Source organism: Cygnus olor, chromosome 23 (genome assembly GCF_009769625.2).
Source record: "Cygnus olor isolate bCygOlo1 chromosome 23, bCygOlo1.pri.v2, whole genome shotgun sequence".
NCBI classification, from domain to species: domain Eukaryota; kingdom Metazoa; phylum Chordata; class Aves; order Anseriformes; family Anatidae; genus Cygnus; species Cygnus olor.
In genome coordinates this window covers 3,969,562-3,988,625 of record NC_049191.1, presented here as the reverse complement: position 1 = coordinate 3,988,625, position 19,064 = coordinate 3,969,562, and the positions used below count along the sequence as shown (strand labels likewise).

Here is a 19,064-nt window from a genome sequence, read left to right as displayed (position 1 = left end):
TTAGCCTAATTTTAGACTCCAGTTTCTCTCTGAAGAAAAGCTGCTGTGTTTTGTTTTGTTTTTTAAATAGGGTCTTCACGTTAAAACTTCTCTAAGATAATATCCATTAACCAGTGCTCTCAAATAAGACTACAGACCAAAAAAAATGATGAACACAGCAAGTTTAGGGGACTGGTAACACAGATATATTTGAGACAGCATTTGAGTCTCATGCTTCCCCCCAGTTTCTAATACCACCTAAGAACAGGGAAGAGGTTCTGTGTATCGGCTGAGCAGTCACATCAGGAAAGAGAAGTTTTAGCAGGTAGAACAACTTGAACTGGACTGATAGTTTTAGGAAACGGGCAGGCGTTCTCACCAAAAAAAAAAAAAAACGACCCAGAAGTCAAATGTACAACCTTCCTGAAAGCACGTCTCTGTCTTGCAACCACCACCGTGATTACAAGAGGCACCAGATGTAGAAACCCTCCCCTAGTACAGCTAGTAAATACGGACTGACAGAACATTAAATTTATACTTAGTAAAAGGCAGGTGCCAAGCATCACTAACCCCGTTTCACCGAGGGGAAAAAATAAAAAAGGACGGCACAATCACGTTTGTCCCAGGTTTCCTAGTAAAGCAGCTGGGCTAAGGGCAGGAAAACTAAGCTGCAGTTGAGCATCGGAATGGATGGATAGTGTCCCGTGTCCTAGCTCACACATATCCTGCCCAAATAACACTAGTCACCGTAAAACCAAGCATCCGGACAACGGAATTTCAGAAATCAAGGTGTTTAACAGGATCGGGCAACAACGCCTGGTCTTCCTCAGGCTAGTCTAAAAAGTAAGCCCCTAAGATCGTCAGCATCCACACCAGAATTAACTAGATTGATTCTTACAACCTAATTCAACCCCCACATTTTTCTACTTTTTCTAATGCAGAGAAAATCTAAAGTCGCCCCTTCAGAGGTGAACCCCGCACCAGAAAAAGATGCAGCACCCCCATTTTCATTGGAAAGATCTCGTGCGTACTGCACCTCGCAAGCAATTCAAGGCCTCCTAACATTACAATGCTAAGCAAGGAAAAACCCTGCGCTCCAAGCCAAGAGGAGCCAGGTCTCAATTGCAGATTCCAAGATATCACAGCTCATTGGCAGCACAGAGCCATTTGGTGCCAATTTAGTTTAAAAAACATATTTTCAACAACATTTTTCATGCCTCGCTTACCACTAAAGTTGAGATCTAAGTCAACAAAACATAACTATTGTATGGCAACGAGCCCAAGAGCATTTTTTATTAGCATAAGATTTTTAAACTGACTTCTCTGAACTTACAATAGCGGCCTGGAGACGACAGTGCACCTACGGGGAGGTTATCCAACACGCCGATGTTTAATGCAATCCAAAAACATCTCCCGCTACAGGAGACGTCATCTGCCGTAGTGAAAGCGCGTGCCACGAGAAATGCCCACCTCTTACAGGGAGGGAAGTGCTTTCTCTTGAGCAGTTTCCTTTAAGTCCCAAGACACTGGGAGAGCCAGCTTGTTATTAAGAACGGCTACACGCTCTGAAGGGAAGTGGAAACAAATGCACGACAGAGCTGTTAGTAAAATGGAAAAATTGAAAACTAAGATCCCAAGCCTGGTTTCTTACGAGTCATTCCCACAGAAAACCACAGATTTCTCATCCCACGCTCTGTAAAAGCAGGCATTCTAATCTCTTGACCCTACTCCACATTTCCCAGCTGTAAAGGTCAGCTGAAACAGACGCAAAGCCCCTATACCTCTGTCCCAGTCCCTACAAACACAGAGCACACCTATCTTACAGGGGCTTCGGGAAGCACCGCGCTCCTGCAGCCAGCCAGCGAGCAAAGGTCCGTGAGGGCTACAGACCATCTCCATCAAGTGATTATGCTCTTGGTTTATTACAGGAAACGTTCCACCAAAACAACTTTCACGCCAGAAATTACTTCGTCTTTCTTGATGAGCGGTGTGATGAAACTCCCCTTATGGCATCATTCATAAATCCTACCACGTGCGGAGAATTAAAGGCACTTCTCTTCGCTGCGCAGTACGGCTTCCCAGCCCCAAAACCTCAGGTTAACTATCCCAAAGACTCCTGAACGGAGGAACCCCACGCTCTTCCCACATCACCTTCTCCAGGCCTGCACCAAGAGACGCCTCTCTTTGTAGTGCACGGTCAGATGAATTACATTCGCCTCTTGCTCCCCTACAATTCCTCAGAAGTTAGGGCTAAGTACCCACTCTGTTCTCTGCTGTACAAGACAAAGAAAAGACACGAGCTTTAAATCCTTCCAACTGAGGGAATTTAACAGGCCAGACACCTGAAGGAGGCTGTTATTTGGAATGGAGTATTATCATTATTAATTAACCGTTTCTCGTGAGCAGCTCAGAAGACAGGTGGAAGCTTTTTGCATCCTGCTAGATGAAAGGCCTTTCTCCTTTTTACAGGAGAAAAAAGGAATTGTCAGTTTGAGTCCACTAATCCTTCATGCAAAAAGGATTTGGGGGGGGGTTGGTTTGGCTTTCAGGGTGGGAGAGTTGCTGGTTTACTTTTTATACGCTATTTGTACTATCTGAAGTTAAACTAATCCTCAGAACAGCTATTCATTAATAATTCCAATTAATGAGACTAGTTACTCAGATATTGATATACAATGTATCAACAGCTCCCAGAATCAAGTCAATTTCACTTTCCGGGACAAAAACACAATCCAAAGACATCTCCCATTGTACCAGCACGCTGTCAGAAGTACGCTTTTGTCAGACACGCAGCCTACTAAAACCCCTGCTTGAAAAGTTCAGACATCGTATTTTAGCAGACATTTTATCTAGACTTAAATTTGTCAGGATACAGAAAGTCCCTTCAAATAACCACCCTAGCATCCGTGACATTTGTCCGAGGTTCCTCTATGCCTGCATCGCACGTGTGCACAAACATATTCCCGAGGACCTGAAATCTCCGCTCGACACAGCCGAAAGCTCACCACCAGCTGCCATCGGGCAGTTCGATGACCACAGAGATAAGATCCACTCTCTCAGACAGCACCGCTCCAGTCCGACAGAAGAGGCGGTTGAGTAACTCAAGATGCTGAAGGAGGCTGCCTTCAGCAATCAAGGAACAAAAATTAAGCAGTTTTCAGACTGACACAAGAGAAGTACCGAGCAAGAAGGGAAACTCTGGAGGCTGCATGTCACACTACGTGGTATCAAATGTCTCTGACCCAGGGCCTGAAGTTAGAGAAAAGTACACAGAAAGAAAAGGGAAGTCTGTCAGTCCTGCACGAGGCCACGACAGGCCCTGGGGATGCACGTTTAAACACAGAGAGTAACCTCGTTTTAATCAAAGTTTCTAGGTACTATACACCAGCATCTCCTTTCCCTGTATCTAAAATATGTGATGTATACACCATACTGCTTTCTCCTGTGTACTTTTTCTGGCCCTCCATATTTCCAGCAATCAAGTAATTCTACGCATACAGCAATAATTTTAATTTTCAGGCTTGTTTTTCCTATTTATATTCCTCCGCAAAGCAAAGAGTTGTGACACTGTTGAGCCTGACCACAGCAAGGACCTGAACGCCCGTCATATCTCCCTCTAAATGCAAGGGAGGGACAGGCACTGTCAGTGCTTGGTCAAAGAAAGTCAAAATGTGCCCCGATATGTACGGTTAGAACCCTCGGCCTGTCCTCTGTTAAAGCTCCCGACTGAATGTAAATTGGTAATTGACCATTTCCAGCGCTTCCACCACAAGTTTGGTTCTGATTGCTTTGTTGGGTGTGTTTTTCTTTTTTTGCCCATTTTTTTCCTTTATTAAGGCTGCAATACACCCTAGAAACCCCCACACCTCTATCTCAAAGAACCCTAACAGCCCCGGTTTTGAAAAGGGCCAAAATTAGCCAGGAACAAAACGCATCCTCAGATCCATCAAAGAAATCATTTATACCAAAGGGAAAGTCGCATAACCAAAATAAACAGCGAGCCCATTGTGCAGAGAAGCCCTGCCACTGTTCTGACAACACAGACTCTATTCCAGGCCGCATAAAACATCACAAGCAAAATAAACCCAAGGTACAAACAAAATGCCATCGCCTCCTCTTTTGTTTCGGGCACAATGCAACCAGGGCAGGCTGTCTGGGGCTCCCGCGGACGCGGGGCTGCCACCGAACCTCCTCAAGGTCACGGCCAATTTCGGCTGGGGGGGGGGGACAGGGGGGGGGACGGGGGGTACGACGACGAGGAAGGCAGCGGGCGGCAGGGCCGCTTTGGGTCCGGGCTGGCAGAAAAGCCGAGTGTAAAAGTTTATGAGCTCATCAGGATTGTTGTACCATTACATCAGAGGCAATTATAAATGGCCAAGAGCAGGAGATGGGGAGCCAATCAGATCACAGATAGGATGTCAACCTAAGACCAACTGTCTCCTGGCTTTGACAGAAGGATTTTACCTCCATAATTCAAATCCCAAACCAAAGCGATCTGCACTCGCTACTCCCATCGCCGAGCTGTTTACCACCGCTCCCAGCCGCCGGCCCGCCCGGCCTCCGGGCCTCCCGCGGGGAAACGCGGCCCCGACGAACCGGGCCGAGCCCCGGCGACCCCGGCAGGCCCTCGGCGACCCCCGGCACAGGGGCTCGGCCCCCCGGGAGGGGAACCGGGGCCGCGGGGCCGGGCCGGCGGCGGAGGCGCTGCCGGGGCCCCGCGTTGGCCCACGCGGGCCGCCCGCGAGCCCGGCCCCGGTTGCCGCCGCCGGGCCGAGCCTGCCGGGGGGCGACCGCCGGACCCCCCCGCACCGGGAGCCCCCCGGAGCCCCCCCCCCGGGGCGGCCCGCGGGACGGCGGCGGTTCCCCGGGAGCCTCGCACAAAGGCTGGGGAGGGAGGAAGGGAAGGCAGCGAGGCAGCCATTTTAGAGCGAGCCAGCAAAGCACAGACAATGGCAGCTCCCCAGCAGCGCCGGCCCGCCGGGGGGGGACCCGCGGGACAAGCACCGGCCCCCCAACACCCCGGGACCCCCTTCCCCAGCCGCCCCCGGCCCCTCCGGCCCCCCGGGGTCCCCCCGTGTCCCCCCACCCCCCCCCCCCCCCCCCCCACGACGGCCCCGCCGTTACCTGCTGGCTCCTGCCGAGGCTCTGCCCGCTGCCGCTGCTGCTCCCGGGGCTCATGGGCGCGTGGTGGCTCCTCGGCGGGGCTCCGCCGGCCGCGGCCCAGCCCTGGCTGTTGCCCCCGCCGTACTGCGAGACCATATCCGCGGCTGCCGGGCCTTTGGCTGCTGCTGCTGCTGCTGCTGCGGCCGCTGCTGCTCCCCCGTCCTGCGGCCCGCCGCTATAGTCGCCCCCGGGGTACCCCTGGTAGCCGCGGGCGGAGCTGGGGGAGGTGAGGAGCTGGTTGAGGGTGGGGGTGGCGGTGGGCTGCGGGGTGGCGCCCCCTCCTCCTGCTCCGCCGCCGGCCGCCGAGGGCCCCATGACCCCGAAGCGCTGCTGCTGGAAGGCGGCGGCGGCGGGGGACTTAGCACCGGCGGAGCTCTGAGCGCTGCCCCGGGGGGAGCTCAGGGCGTAGGCCTGGGGGGGAGGCGGGTAGGAAGCGGCGCTGCGGCCGGCCGCGTAGTAGGAGTTGTACTGGTGGTTGGCGAAGCCGTGCTCGGCGCCGCCGTGCGAGTTCTGGGGAGGGGGCGGCCCCGCGGGGGCTCCGGTCGGCCCCGGGTAGGGCTGCTCCAGGCCCCCGCTCTGCAGCGCTGCCATGCCAGGGCTTTGTTGTCCGCCATGTTGGTGGAAGGCAGCGGCGGCGGCGGCCGCAGCAGCGGCGGCGGCGGCGGCCTGGGCGCCCCGGCCGTAGGGCTGCCCGAAGCCGTAGGCTGGCGGGGGCAAGGCGGCCGGGTGGGAAGGGGGAGGCTGCTGCTGCTGCTGCGGCGGCTGCTGCTGCTGCGGCGCCCCCACCCCGTCGCTGCTGCCGCCGCCGCCACCGGGCGGCTCCGGGAGGTTATTGTTCAGGGTGGCGGCGGCAGCGGCGGGCCTGGGGCCCGGGTTCCCGTTCGAGCTCTTCAGGTCGGCCTCGGCCCCTGCGCCCCCTCCGTTGCTCTCGGCCCCGTCCTGCAGCTCCTTCCCCGGGGGGCCCTCGCTCTCCGCCTGCTTCTCGCCGCCGCCGCGCTCCGCCGCCGCCGCCTCGCCCCCCGCCTCCTCCGGGGGACAATCCCGCTGCTGCTGCTGCGCCTCCGCTTTCTTCAGCTCGGCTGGAGCCGGGGCGCCCAGGCTGCTGGCGGCGGCGGGGGCGACCTGAGCAGCCATGATCCCCCCTCCCCACCCAGCCGCCCCCCCCGGGCCGGTCCCGGTCCCGGTCCCGGTCCCGGTCCCCCCCCCCCCCCCCCGAGCTGCTCCCTGCCTGGCCGGCCGGCGTGAGGCCTCGCTGCTCTGCTGCTCCCCGCTCAGGCGGCGGCGGGCTCTTCAGGGCAGCGGGGGCTCATTCCCCCCCGGCCTGCTCGGCGAGGCGGGGAGGGCTCCGCTGGGCTGGGCTTCCCGGGGCCTGGCCCCGCTGTACCTCCTCGGTTGCAGCCGGCGGAGAAAGGGGAGGAGGAGGAGGGGGGTGGGGGGGGGAAGAAGAAGGAGGAGGAGGGGTGTTGGGGGGGGGGGGGGAGACCCGGGACGAGGGGCTCGAGGAGCGGGAGGGAGGGAGGGGGGCAGCGGCGGGCGGGCGGGCGGGAGCCGTGCCCGGAGCCGGGCCGAGCGGCGGCGGGGCCGGGCTGGGCGAGCAGCTCCCGGCTGGGGCGCGCCGAGCGGGGCTCACTCCGGCACGAGGCTCAGCGCTGCCATTTTACCCAGCGCCGCGGCCGCCTGCCAAACCCGGAGCGGAACGCGGCGCGGCCCGGACGGGAGCCTCCTCCTCCTCCTCCCTCCTCCTCCTCCTCCCTCCTGCTCGCTCTCTCTCTCTCCCCCCCCCCCCCCCCTCCCCTCCCATCACAAAGGAGGAGCGGGGCCGGCCCCGGCCGCTCGCGGCTCGGCGCGGCGGAGCTGCCGCTCGCAAAACCCGCGGTGGATTTCGCGGAGTTGAGAGCGGGGGGGGAAGGGGGCGCTGAGGCGGGATGGGATGAAACGGGTTGGGCTGAACCGAGCGAGGCTGAAACGGGTTGGGCTAAACAGGGCTGAGCTAAACCGGGCCGGGCTGAACCAAGCTGGGCTGATCCAGGCTGAACTGAACCGGGCCAGGCTGAACTGGGCTGAGCTGAACTGAACTGGGCTGAACCGGGCCGGGCTGAACTGAGCTGGGCTGAACTGAACCGGGCCAGGCTGAAACGGGCTGAGCTGAACTGAACCCAGTTGGGCTGAGCTGGGCCAGGATGAACCAAGCTGGGCCGAACCAAGCTGGGCTGAACCAGAACCAAGAAGCGAGCGAATCGCCTGGAGAGCCAGCAGAACTGGGGCAGGGGGAAGCCCCCCAGCCTCAGCTGGGCTTGTCCCACTCCAGTCGGAGGCCCTGCTCAGGAGGCAGCCTCCCTTACCTTGCCGGGGCGGTGAGGCTGTGGTTCCCACCATCAGGAGGCCGCCAGCCCACCTCCTGGGGAGAGCGGGGAGGGCGCATGGCTGCGTCACTCGACGCCAACTCGGGGGGTTTCGGCAGGGAAGACAGCCCATGGGTTAACGAAGCGCCTCTTCTCTCTCCCTAGAAATTCCATTTAGAATTAGCCTTTGCAAACTATTAAGGATTGTCATTTCCTCTCCGCTGGTTGTGTCCCTCTGGGGAAAAAAAAAAAAAAAAAAAAAAAAAAAACAAGAGTTGGCAGCACGCCATGACAATAACTGCACACACGGACATCCAAGAAAGTCCGGTTCCCGCTCCTGCCAAAGTGACAGCAGTGGGCAGTGAACCAGGAACTCCCTCGGGGTGGCTGAATGGGGACAACCACAACCACCTGAACGTGTCTAGACACAACACGTTGAGCAATGGGACGGGATGCTCCTGCCGTCTCAAAGGATAACGAGGTGCTGGAGCTCCCCAACTGTCCCAAGGTGAGCCAAATTAGGCCACGTTCTTCTGCAACCACTTCAGGCCCAGCTTCCCACCTCCTCCATCCCCGCAGTCTTTCTCACAGCAGGAAGAAGGGAGGGAAGAAATGTACCTGGAGCTCGGTCCTGGACACGGCCTGTCCTGTTCCAGTGGGTCCTGTGGTTGCAATTTTTATTTCAGCTTGTACAGGTCTGTGGCAAAGAAACAAAAATATGAGTTATTCAGATTATAAACACAAGCTCCTAGAAATTAGGAAACAGTTGCCCAATAAAAATGGCAGTTGTACAGTTCAGCTCTCGGCCTGTACTGGATCAGGACAGCTGGGCGGGAAGGTGTCTCCTCCGGCATAGCGAAGTATTTGGAAAAGCCAAGTGGAAGTCAACACAACTTCACGGAGAGAAAACACCAGAAAACAACGGGTAAGGAGTCAAAGGAAGCTTCTGAGATGCCGACTTCCATTTTAGACCACGTTGAAACAAAAAAATGGGGCAGAAGTAACCTTGATTACCAGAGGTAGTGATAAAGGCATGAAGCTTGGCCCAAGCCTAACAATCAGCAGGCCGCACCATGAGAAATCCCATTTTAACACCACTGAGGACAGTGGGGAAAACTGGGTCCGCAGCAAGAGGCAAGCCAAGGCACAGAAGGACAGAATCACTGCCAGTGCTCCAGGCCTGTTAGGGATGAAGTGAAGATTTCAGTGTCTATTGCTGTCAACTCAACCCTCACCCTCACTGTAAAACTTATATAAAATATTTATTATCCAGAAAGCAGGTGGCAGAACAAAAGGGTTTATTCCAAAGCTGAAAGTGGGAGGGGAGTCTGGATGGGGCAATAAATAGCAAAATTTTAAATCTAGAGCAGTAAACTGTCCCGCAGGCTCCTGGACAAAGCCTTTTGCCACTTTACAGTCTTTACAGTTGACTGTGCATCCTGGAGCAGATTCCCTCACAGACTGGTTAGTAGGTGTTTCTCCACAGCAGTAAATAAACTATTAGAAAGCAAAGGGTAATAAATGACGGCATCTGTATTGTGATAGTACTTAAAGGCCTTCGTGAAGTTTGGAGCCTCAGCACAGTGCTAGAATCTCCCAGGTGAGGTCCTATGGCTTTACCGGGACCATGCAGCAGAACTGCCGAGGTACTCTTCTTCAGAAGAGTCTGAAAACTGGGGAAAATGCTAGAATGAAAAGTTGATCTACGTGCTGTCTTTGGAGGAGCCTTTGTTACTTGATCAAACCCTGCATTCTAGAAAAAGCAAAGAAGCAGAGGGAAAAAAATCCTTCAGCACATCAGGCCAGACTCCCACAGGGGAGGCCCTGTGGCTTTATTAATGCCTGTGGTGGGCTCTAGTGGACCACAGCACCAAAATACTCTTGTTTAGATGTTTTGTTTACTATAAGAAAAAACAAACTGGAGGCAATTCTGCCATTTAGCTCCAGATCAGTCTTGAGCAGCGATCTCCTCAACTCCAAAGCTACAGTCTGCTTCGGGAGGCAAAGCCCTGCTGTCCAGCTGAGCCCCACCACAAGTTCACTGGCTGCAGATCAGGAGCTTCAGTTTCAGCCCAGGTGCACCCAAAGACTCCACACTCCGAGATACTCCACGTGTGTCAGGCTTTTGGAATCTTCTTCAAAGAGTGCTAGGGCAGACTATGAAACCTGGTGTTGACTGTAATGTGAAAAGCAGGCTGGATTCCCCAGCCACCCACACAATAAGGAGACACTCACTTTACCAAATGTTTGTGAAAGCTGAAGCAGATTTTGGAATATGCCTCATCAATGAGGCCTTGGCACTTTACTAAATACTGAGGCATTCAATGAAATTCCAGCCATGGGGTTTGGAAGGCAGATGACGGAACAGTTCTTAACAACATTTCCATCTAAGAGCTGAAAATCCTCCCTCCGCTCGTGCCATCCCGTGTTGGAACTACCCAGCTCTGCAGAACTGGACAAGACTTTGCAACACGTCAATGCTCTTCTCAGCCCAAGCGATCGCTGCTGAGCAGCATGCGGCAGTCGGTCGTCTCTCCCCCATCTCCCGAAGTGCTGAGCACGCTTTCCTCCACGACAGGCTCAGCCCCTAGCTGCTCAGATAGGCTGGGGAGCCAGCTCGGCGCTCTCACATGGCAGCGCAGGCCACCACCGCTAGGCTGGCTCCTCCTGAGCTGAGCGGAGTCTCCTTCATGGAGGTGGCCATGCCATTTAACCCAGCACTAAGGCAGGGTAGGAAACCTGGTGTAGATTAGAGTACTAGAAACAGGAGTAGCGTCTCCCCCATGAGAAAAAAAAGGCTCTGCCAACTGTGCGATGGCAAATATGGACTGAATCGTTGACATGGAAACCGGACTAAAGTCAGCCGCGCTCCCTCACGCTCGCACACACACAAGTTATCATTATCCCCAGCCTTTCAACTTGCTACAAACGTGGACTGGATTATTACTTCGGGAATTGGGCAGAGTTTCTCTAATAAAGTATCGAGCAGCTCAACCACGCTCGAATGAAACACGCTGAGAAGCAATTAACGTAGTTGGGTGAAGAAGGATGCTCTTCCATTTTCCTGAAAGGCACAGTGTGCTGAGATATGCAGACTGGACCCAAGAACAAGAGACCCATCTATTATAATTCACGGAGTACGCCGCAAAATATGGAATGGAATAAGGAAAGGTTATCGACAGTCCCTCAGCTTATCTGAGAGTAGTTTTGCTAAAGAAAATTACATTTCCTGCAAATGCGTTTGTATTTGTCCAGCCCATTCTTTCCAGTCTTTTAGCCACTATCATATCTAGGTTAAGCACTCTCGTCGCAGCTTCATAACCACTAAGATTAACATTATTTGAATTATTTGTTTGCTGCGAGTGGCTAATGTGCTGGGGCATTGTACGAGACAATGCTTATTTATCCTCTTAAAAATATGTCAAGATACTGTATAATCTCCCTCTCCAGGGCTGACACAATGGCACAGGGGCGCACAGCGAGAGAGCTCTACGCTGCAAACTGAAGTGGAGTTTCAGCAGAAGGTAACTCCGCCAGCTCGCAGCAGCAGAGCTCAAAGGCAGGAGCGGATTGCACGCGGCATTTGCTGCGTTCCCACCGAGCTGGCACGAAAAGGGGCACGGAGGGAAGGGAGCGAGCCCCTGCCTCCGCCGCGCCGCTAGAGCCGGGCGCTAGCATCCGACAGAGCGCTGCAAAACTTTGGATGCGTATGGAGGGAGGAAAGCGGAGCGGGGCTGGCTGGAGGAAACGCATGATTTTTGCGGCCCTCGCCAGGAGGAGGAAAAAGCGAAGCGGAGTCGGAGCGGAAGGGAAGCGGCGCGGAGCCCGCAGCGCGTCCTGCTCTCGGGTCCAGGCTGCGGAGCCGGAGCAAGTTTGTGTGCACACGTGGGCGTGGGGGGAAGAGGGGAGAGCAGCTCTCCCCCAGCATTAAAAACAAAAAGAGTGGAAGTGGAATGTATAAATTCCAGGGGGAATTCACTGATGTTCTGAACACGGTCCCTGCGAGGAGGAAAACAAGTTGAAGGTGCAACAGCATTAATTTTCTAGAGGTGGCTGTGCACACCATGCCCCACAGCCGCCCTCAGACAGCAGCTCTCTGGTGCTGAGCGCTCTCGGAGAAGGAAGAGTAAATCTACTTAAAAAAAAAAAAAAAAGGGCGAAAAATAAAACAAAACGCGGAGCGGAGTTTGTAAAAACCCCTGCACTGGATCAGGAGCCAACCGTCTAATTTCTCCTGAATCCCACCAGATTTGGGACCTGTCGGGTGGGCTTGCAGAGCAGCCACATCAGGCTGCAAACCCCGCTTGGAAGAGTTAAAAAGCCTTTCAAAGCTGCAAAAAGAGACAGACCTCAACTCTGGGCCTCGATTTTCCCACTGAAGCAAAACTATTATTCTGTTTAAGTACTTGGGAACTGGCAATAGCGTGCAGGGAGGCGAAACCAGCAGAGAGTTCGCCAGCACGCAGAAAGCTGCCGACTCCGAGCAAGTCTGTCCCTCTGTGTTTCTCCCACCCTCTGCTGCTCTTTTCAGTGGAGTGAAAAAAAAAAAAAAAAATCACTCCCGTGCAATTCTGCCCTCTGAAAGTGTATTTTTAGCCAAGTTGGAGTTCAGGAGTCACGAATAGGGCAGGGGGAGTGCTGCTGGAGAGCCAGGGGCCGAGAAAGGAGGGTTTTCACCCTTTTCATGAAGCTCTTGCACTGCCATTTTACCGAGGCAGGGAGGCAGCGAGCAGGCGAGGGAGGCAGCGCGACAGCCAGCGCTCGCAGAGAAGTTTCTCACGGCAACTGCGGGCTGGATCTGGAACGGAGCCTTTTGTTCACAGCAAGTTGAGCAGGAGAGAGAGTTGAGTCTGCTGAAAAAGAAAGAGGAGAAATAAAATGGAGGGGAGGAGGAGGAGGAGAGGAGACGTAGGTCGTGCCGAGCTGTTAAGCGCGAAAGGGGAAAAGCAGCGAGCTTGGTTATTCTCTGCAGTGCTGCGTTTATTTAGAAAGTTGGTGTCATAGCCTCAGGCACAAATCCCTTGTTAAATGCATGGGAACGAGTGAGAGACCCAAGGACAAGCATTACTATACAGGAAGTGGAATTTTCCTAGGGGTTCACATCCTTCGGTGCTCTTTTTGCCAAGATTTTATCCCCTTGCTCGATGAAGGGTGCCTCCTAGAGACACCAGGAAAAAGGCCTGAAAGTGACACGAGGTGCACTGTAGGTCTGGCTAAACTAAATAATTAAAGGTAAGGGACACCTTCCACCAGAAATTACAGCGGGGGCTGAAGGCCAGATGCAACTTTGGGCACTCCCCTTCCTGCCCCCCCATTCCCTTTCTCAGTGCCGAAACACCACGTGTTATGTCCACGGTCTCTGAATGGGGTGAAAAGGTAACAAAAAAAATCCCCCCCGCAATGTAATGCTTACACACACACGTCCAATACATGCTGCATTCACACAAACAATTGGGGTTTCCCCCCCAGCACACACTGCTGACCCCTCACCCCAAAACCAGGCGTGCTGTTTGCACGTACCCGCACCCCAAATGCTACCGACGGGGCTGAACTAACCCCTGAATTAACACCCGTGAAAGGTGGAGCCCAACTTCAGCCGCCTTTGTATTTTGTATTTTCGTACAGTGTATTTGTCCACTCGGTGGTGGACTCAAAGAGCAAGAGCCTGCTGATGATGAGAGCTGTCTTTTCCCACAAGTCGTGGGTTTTTCTCTTTTTTTCTTTTTTTTTTTTTTTTTCTATGGTGTCTGGAAATACCGTTTCATTAAGGGTGTTAATCACCTCCTGCGTTCCCCGCGCCAGCAGGAAATAAGTGAATTCGCCCCGTGTAAATGAGTGAGCAGCGTGCCTGTGACAGCAGCTCAACGAGACACCACGTGGGAAATCCGAGTTAAGGATTTAAACGTGCTTTGCCACTCCGGCCAGGAGGGACCGAGAGCCTCGGTGGGGAGGGAAAAAAAAAAAAAAAAAGAAAAAAAATCCACCACGTTTCGTGCTGCTCAGAAGCGACCTCTGTGGCTGCTCGGGGAGTGAAGTTCAACAACCCTGAAGTGCGTGCTGGGCAGATGCGGCACCGTACCACCGACTTCTGGGCTGGGAAACGCAAAAAAGAAAGAAAAAAAAGGAAAGAAAAACCGAAAGGGGGGGCAGCCCCCGGGGCAGCGCCACGGGCTGAGCGGCGCCGCTCTCCTCGTAGCGAGGGGAGCCTCGCAGCGACCGGGACTTGCTCCGAAGCGGCTGCTTTCCCTTGTGGACAAACCCAAGGATGCTCCGCGCTTACAGAGGGATGTGCGCGATCTCCAGGTGCTGGAGACATCTAGCGCCGGATTTCCAGAGGAGCCCGGTGCCCGGCACTGCCGGGACCAGTGGCGCCCCACGCTGTCCCTGTCCCCCATCTGTCCCCATCCTGTCCCCGTCCCACCAACCTGAGCAACCTGCGGGGCCGGGGGGGTTCCCCACCTGGCCACGATTTTCATCCTCCTTACTTTCCTCTGGAATATGGAATAAAATCGCGTCTCCACCGGGGACCTCTAAAAGGCCTGGAAAAGTTTAATAGGGAGATGTCAGAAGGCATCACGCAGGAATTTCACTTCGTTACGGTTTTTTTATGGTGGCACTCACTTTTACATATTTCGTGAGTAATTAACGTGGTTGGTAGAAGATGTAAAGACCCCCCCCCCCCCCCCCCCTTTTGGTTACTGAAATGGTGCGAATCCGGTTTACCTCTGACATGAAACACTAGGAGAGATGAGGTGAAAAGTACAAGCATCACGGTTTGCCCACGTAGGCAGGAAAATATATTAAAACCTACGTATTAATAAAAATGTCCATTAAAACAAATATTATTTCCTATTGTTATTTTTGGCTGTTGTTCCCCCCCCTCCCCAACTTTGTTTTACTGAAGCAGGGAAGCATATACAGAAACCTTGCCTGCAGTAGATGCTTTTTTTTTTTTTTTTTAAACGGAGCCCAGATGCTGGTCAGGATTAAGGTTACACCAAACACATTCTACATTGCCATTTTCCAAACAGAATGAAGCAGATGGAAAAGCTGGAGGAGGACGGCACAGGAACGGAGCACTACTGAAAACTGCAAGCCCTGCACTAACGCTGTAGAGGAGCGAGCCTGGATGCCAGGAGAGACGGAAAGAAACCAGGCATATCAACTTCGCATATTGCATTCCTCACATTTGAAATAACTATTTTAATTAAACATCTGTCAGAATATCTGCTTTAAGCCTCATATTTAAAATGGGGAAAGAAAATTCAGCTGCAGCTATTCACTTGTAGGCTCCTTAGGGCTCTGTCCTAGAAGATGCAAAAGCCACTGGCCTCGGGCCATCGGAGTATTTAAGTATATGCGTGATTTTAAACATCGGCAGCCCCAGTGATTTTAAGCATATACTCCCTTAAAGTTAACCATGTACTCAGCACTTTGCAGGATCCGCCCATAAGACTCATACCAGCTCCTAGCTCAAGAAAATGAGTATCTGTGCATCTGAGAACACAAAGAAAATCTTCTTTGGAGAAGGGCTAAAGATTTTTGATTTCTAAAAGACACCAGTTCATCCGTGTTGGGAACTCAGGTCACACTGAAATGAAATCTCTGGGGGAAGTTGGCTGAATCCATGCTTATTTGTAAAATATCCCTATTTGGCAAATTAATTCTAAGCATTTTATATGAGATTCTACAATAGCTTAGTTCATCCAGCACTGTGACTCAATCATATGATGTGCTTTGAAAATCTCTTTCAAAAATTGATTTTAAGAGCTTTTTGTTGATATCATATGGGCGCACACCCAATACTTAATACAGAGAAAGAACAAATATTCATGCTATGGGGAGAACACTTAGTAATGTCCCTTCATTTCAGACGTACAAAGGAAAGCACAAATAACTCTCACAAAATGTAATAAAATAAAACAAAAAAAAATTGCAATATTCCAAATAAACAAGGTGTTGACCAGCTTTGAAACATTTGATCATGAAAGGGCCAGACAGAAATTCTACTCATCTACCTTTCAACAGTCATCCATAAATGTGTATTTCAAAATCTTAATTCTGTAATCTAACCCACATGGGGAGCTTGCAGTCTGCATGCAGGGATGTGACTGATTTTCTGCTTTTAAGGCCTCCATTCTGTAATCTTGTTCAAATGTACATGGCCTAAAAGTAAGATTCTTACCTTTCCAAGTATGCACCTCAGTAAAAATTTACTTGCATTAAAAAACAAAAATGTAAGGCCATTTAGACCAGCTTCACTGGAACTTCTGGAATTCATTAATGGAGCAGAGAAACAAGGTCATTTTTATCTAGCTGTTATCTATGACTTTAAAGAGGCCCACAATCAAACCTTAGCAATATTACTTCTTCATAAAGACTGATACTATCATACTCACCTTCAGTAAAACAAAGGCACTGGTCAGAAATGTTCGTTCTCTGTAAAACCGAATCCTGAGCTCAAGACGTTCTGAAGAAACATAAAGAAGACATAATTTTAAAATGCTTATAATGTTTATAAAAATATTGAGCATACCCAGAAAGAAAAAAAAAACACAACACATCCATGGGTTGTTGCTTACATTCCTACCCTCATAATTAGATACCTAAGTGAAATGTGCTCAAAAAGATTCATACCTATTATATGTATTGGTAAGGAGTGTAACTACATACTTTATGAAACAAAGTATTTAAAGTATTTTCTCCTGCTTTCAAGGAAACATAGTTAGTGACCTAGGTTTTCCAGTGCTATGGATTACTGTAATCACTGACAGCACTACAGTTTTCCCCATGTCTTCCTCCAGATCCACTACCTTCCTACTGTAATGTTTTACTGACTTTGTCTATTCTTATTCTGTATTTTCTTAAGGATTACTTTATACATACGTGTAGAGTAGCCAGCTCACATTACTTTCCATTTAAACAAAGGAATGACAGCAGTAAATAAGGCTGAAACAGCACAAGGAACGTAATTTCCAGACATAAGTGATCAGACTTTTCAGGGGCTGTAATGATCCACTGGCAGTTATCAACAGTTACATGTGATAACAGTGTCCTGGATTCAGCATTCATTAGTTAATAAACTTCTCATTATTATTTTTTAAAAGGACTTTGCAATACTTCAAAATTAATGCTGTTTCCCCTGTATTAATAGCCATGACATAGAACCTTTCTTTAAAAAAAAAAAAAAAAGTGAAGGAGTTGAGTTTTGATGTAAATGAGTGATTTGTTGTCCATCGCCTCTATGGGTACAAAAATAATCTAGATTTGTCATGCTACTATAGGGAGCCAAAAAAAACATCAAACCAGAGACTTCGAAAGTCATGTCCAGACAGCTATAGACTAATTAGCCTGACCTGAGTGAGAGATGTAAAACTTATTTCTCACCTGAAATAATGTGGAGGAAAACGGGAAAACAAACGGATAACATGCAATATAGGTTTAACAAAGGCAATCACGCCAGACCAATCTGATGTCTTTCTTCAATAAGAAAACATAGTTTTCTTTGTAAAGGAAAACACAGTCCACCTAAGCTTCAGCAGAACATTTGATCTGATGCCACATGCAAAACTACTAGTTAAACTGAAAAAGATGAAGATTACCGAAAGAAGAGTTTTGTGAATAACAAGTGGTTAAAGAAAACATGCTGAATTGTGTTGAAATGCAAACTTTTAGCCTAGAGAGTGAGTGCTTGAGAAGCTCCTCCAGCACTGGTCTCAGAACTGGTGCTATTCCTGTTAAGTGACCTTCACACAAGCAATGGCAAGAGGAGCATTAATACAGCTAGCTCCTGACAAAATTGAAAAGCATCAGTACAGAAGACTGGAACATGGTAAATGAAGAACCAGATGAGGTTCTGGAACAGCACAGGAATTCTGAGGAATGGACTAGAAAAGTGGAATGCAGTAAAAGATTAATGCAAAGCACAAGGCTGTTCACCCAGGGACTATTAGCCAAAATTCTTGCAATCTGGGAAATCATCACAGTTAATAGAGAAGGATAAAGACTCGAAAGCATTATTTAGGCACAGAACGACTACACATCACAAAAATGAAGAAGAACCAATGTGATCTAATGGCCAGGTAAGGCACATCCAGATGTTATTGCAGCGACTCTTACAAAATTCTGCGTACAGTTTGAATTCACAGATATGTGAAAATTGGAATAGTCATAGAAAAGGCTTACTGAGATGGTTATAAGAGCAAAGAATCTATCATGAGAAAAGATTGAAGTTTTAGTTCAGCAAACTCCCAACAAAAGAAAGGCTGAAATAGAATAGGATTAGTTTGTATACATAGCTTATGGTATGAATACAGGTACTTAAACTAAAGGGTTTCGTTAGCACCAAATACACAAGGAGGCCTGATTACTTAGGCTGGAAGTTAGAGTAGGAGGTCTCAGTAGAAAAATTAGATTTAAAAAAGCCCTTCTAGTGGGGCTACCGGGCTGAAAGCACTAACCAGTTTTATGCTGGAGTTCGTCGTCCTTATGGACAAAATGAGATCTGATTGCCTGTAGACACCTGGCATAAGGCTTGGTGACCAAGGGAGGCTCCTCGAGACCCACATTGTGGAAGTCCAACAACCGGGGAAAACCAATACCAGCAGTGCACTTGAAACTCTCATCTGCAACCTGGTGGATGACTAATGAAGTTATTTATAATTAGTTTGCTGGGACACGTTGAAAAGTTGTTTATTGACACTGTGGAATATAAAGATACAGTAAAGAATTTTGATAGCTTTGCCATAAATTTCCTTGCTTTGCATCAACGAATGAGAGGAAAACCTCTGTGCAATATCACAAAGACACATTTATATAGCGGTTAAAAAGTATTCAGATACCATAGTGAAAAACATAATGAAATTCTGTTACAATTAGTAATCCTGTATTTACTGCAGCACGCAAATTGCATGCCATAAATATGTAAGCAAACATCAAAAAACAAGGATAAAAAGAAAATCTGAAGAAAAAAAAACACATTCATTAAACGAGACAGGATTTGAGAAGGCAGGTTTTCTGATTTGATTTGTAATTACAGACAGCCTAACAGTGCAGGAACTGGGCTAAGATGGGCAGAAGCGTAAGATGCACACACAGGAAAACTGAACACACTGCTCAGTTCCCTGTTAAATTCATCCGGGTCACGAGAGCGTAAAGAAGCATGAAATACAGAGCGAATAATATGTAGGCTGACCTGCTGCTGGAATACGCTCAGGCTCAGCAAGTTCTCTGTCAGACAGCACTTGGAGAACTCAGCAGTGACCCTGGCTGCAGCCAAACCTCCACTCACACACACACACACAAACTCACCTTAGCAATGTAACTCTGAACAAAGATAAATAAAACAACAATCTTTTCTTAGGGTAGAGCTTTCTAAAAAGAAGACCCAGAAGGTGCCAGAAGACCGTAAAAGTCTCCCACCATATTTCTAATTTTTGCTAATGGCTTTTCATTTCCATCACAAAGAATGTAACCTGGAACACCTATCACCTAATTCTTCCACAGTCTAAGGTCTCTCAACCTCTCCAGACAAAAACATGCCTGCTTTAGCAATACTTCTCTTTAGCAAACAAACCTTGG

General features: G+C 50.4%; 1 protein-coding gene and 1 long non-coding RNA gene across 3 annotated transcripts in view; both read right to left on the bottom strand.

Moving 5' to 3' along the window:
* Nucleotides 1-6,565, bottom strand: part of ARID1A (AT-rich interaction domain 1A) — a 61,058-nt gene extending 54,493 nt beyond the window's left edge. Inside the window, exon 1 of one of the 2 annotated variants that reach the window (XM_040535126.1) lies at nucleotides 5,104-6,565. In XM_040535126.1, coding sequence (XP_040391060.1) covers nucleotides 5,104-6,276 — 1,173 coding nt within the window. In that variant the 5' untranslated portion in view covers nucleotides 6,277-6,565. The remainder of the gene's footprint in view (nucleotides 1-5,103) is intronic. The other variant, XM_040535125.1, reaches the window with a different exon arrangement.
* A 5,463-nt stretch (nucleotides 6,566-12,028) lies between these two features.
* Nucleotides 12,029-18,794, bottom strand: LOC121058945. The gene is made up of 4 exons (XR_005814399.1): nucleotides 17,945-18,794; nucleotides 15,884-15,954; nucleotides 13,910-14,023; nucleotides 12,029-12,334 (listed from the first exon to the last, which is right to left on the bottom strand). It is a non-coding gene; the product is annotated as an uncharacterized LOC121058945 (long non-coding RNA).
* Nucleotides 18,795-19,064: the final 270 nt, after the last annotated feature.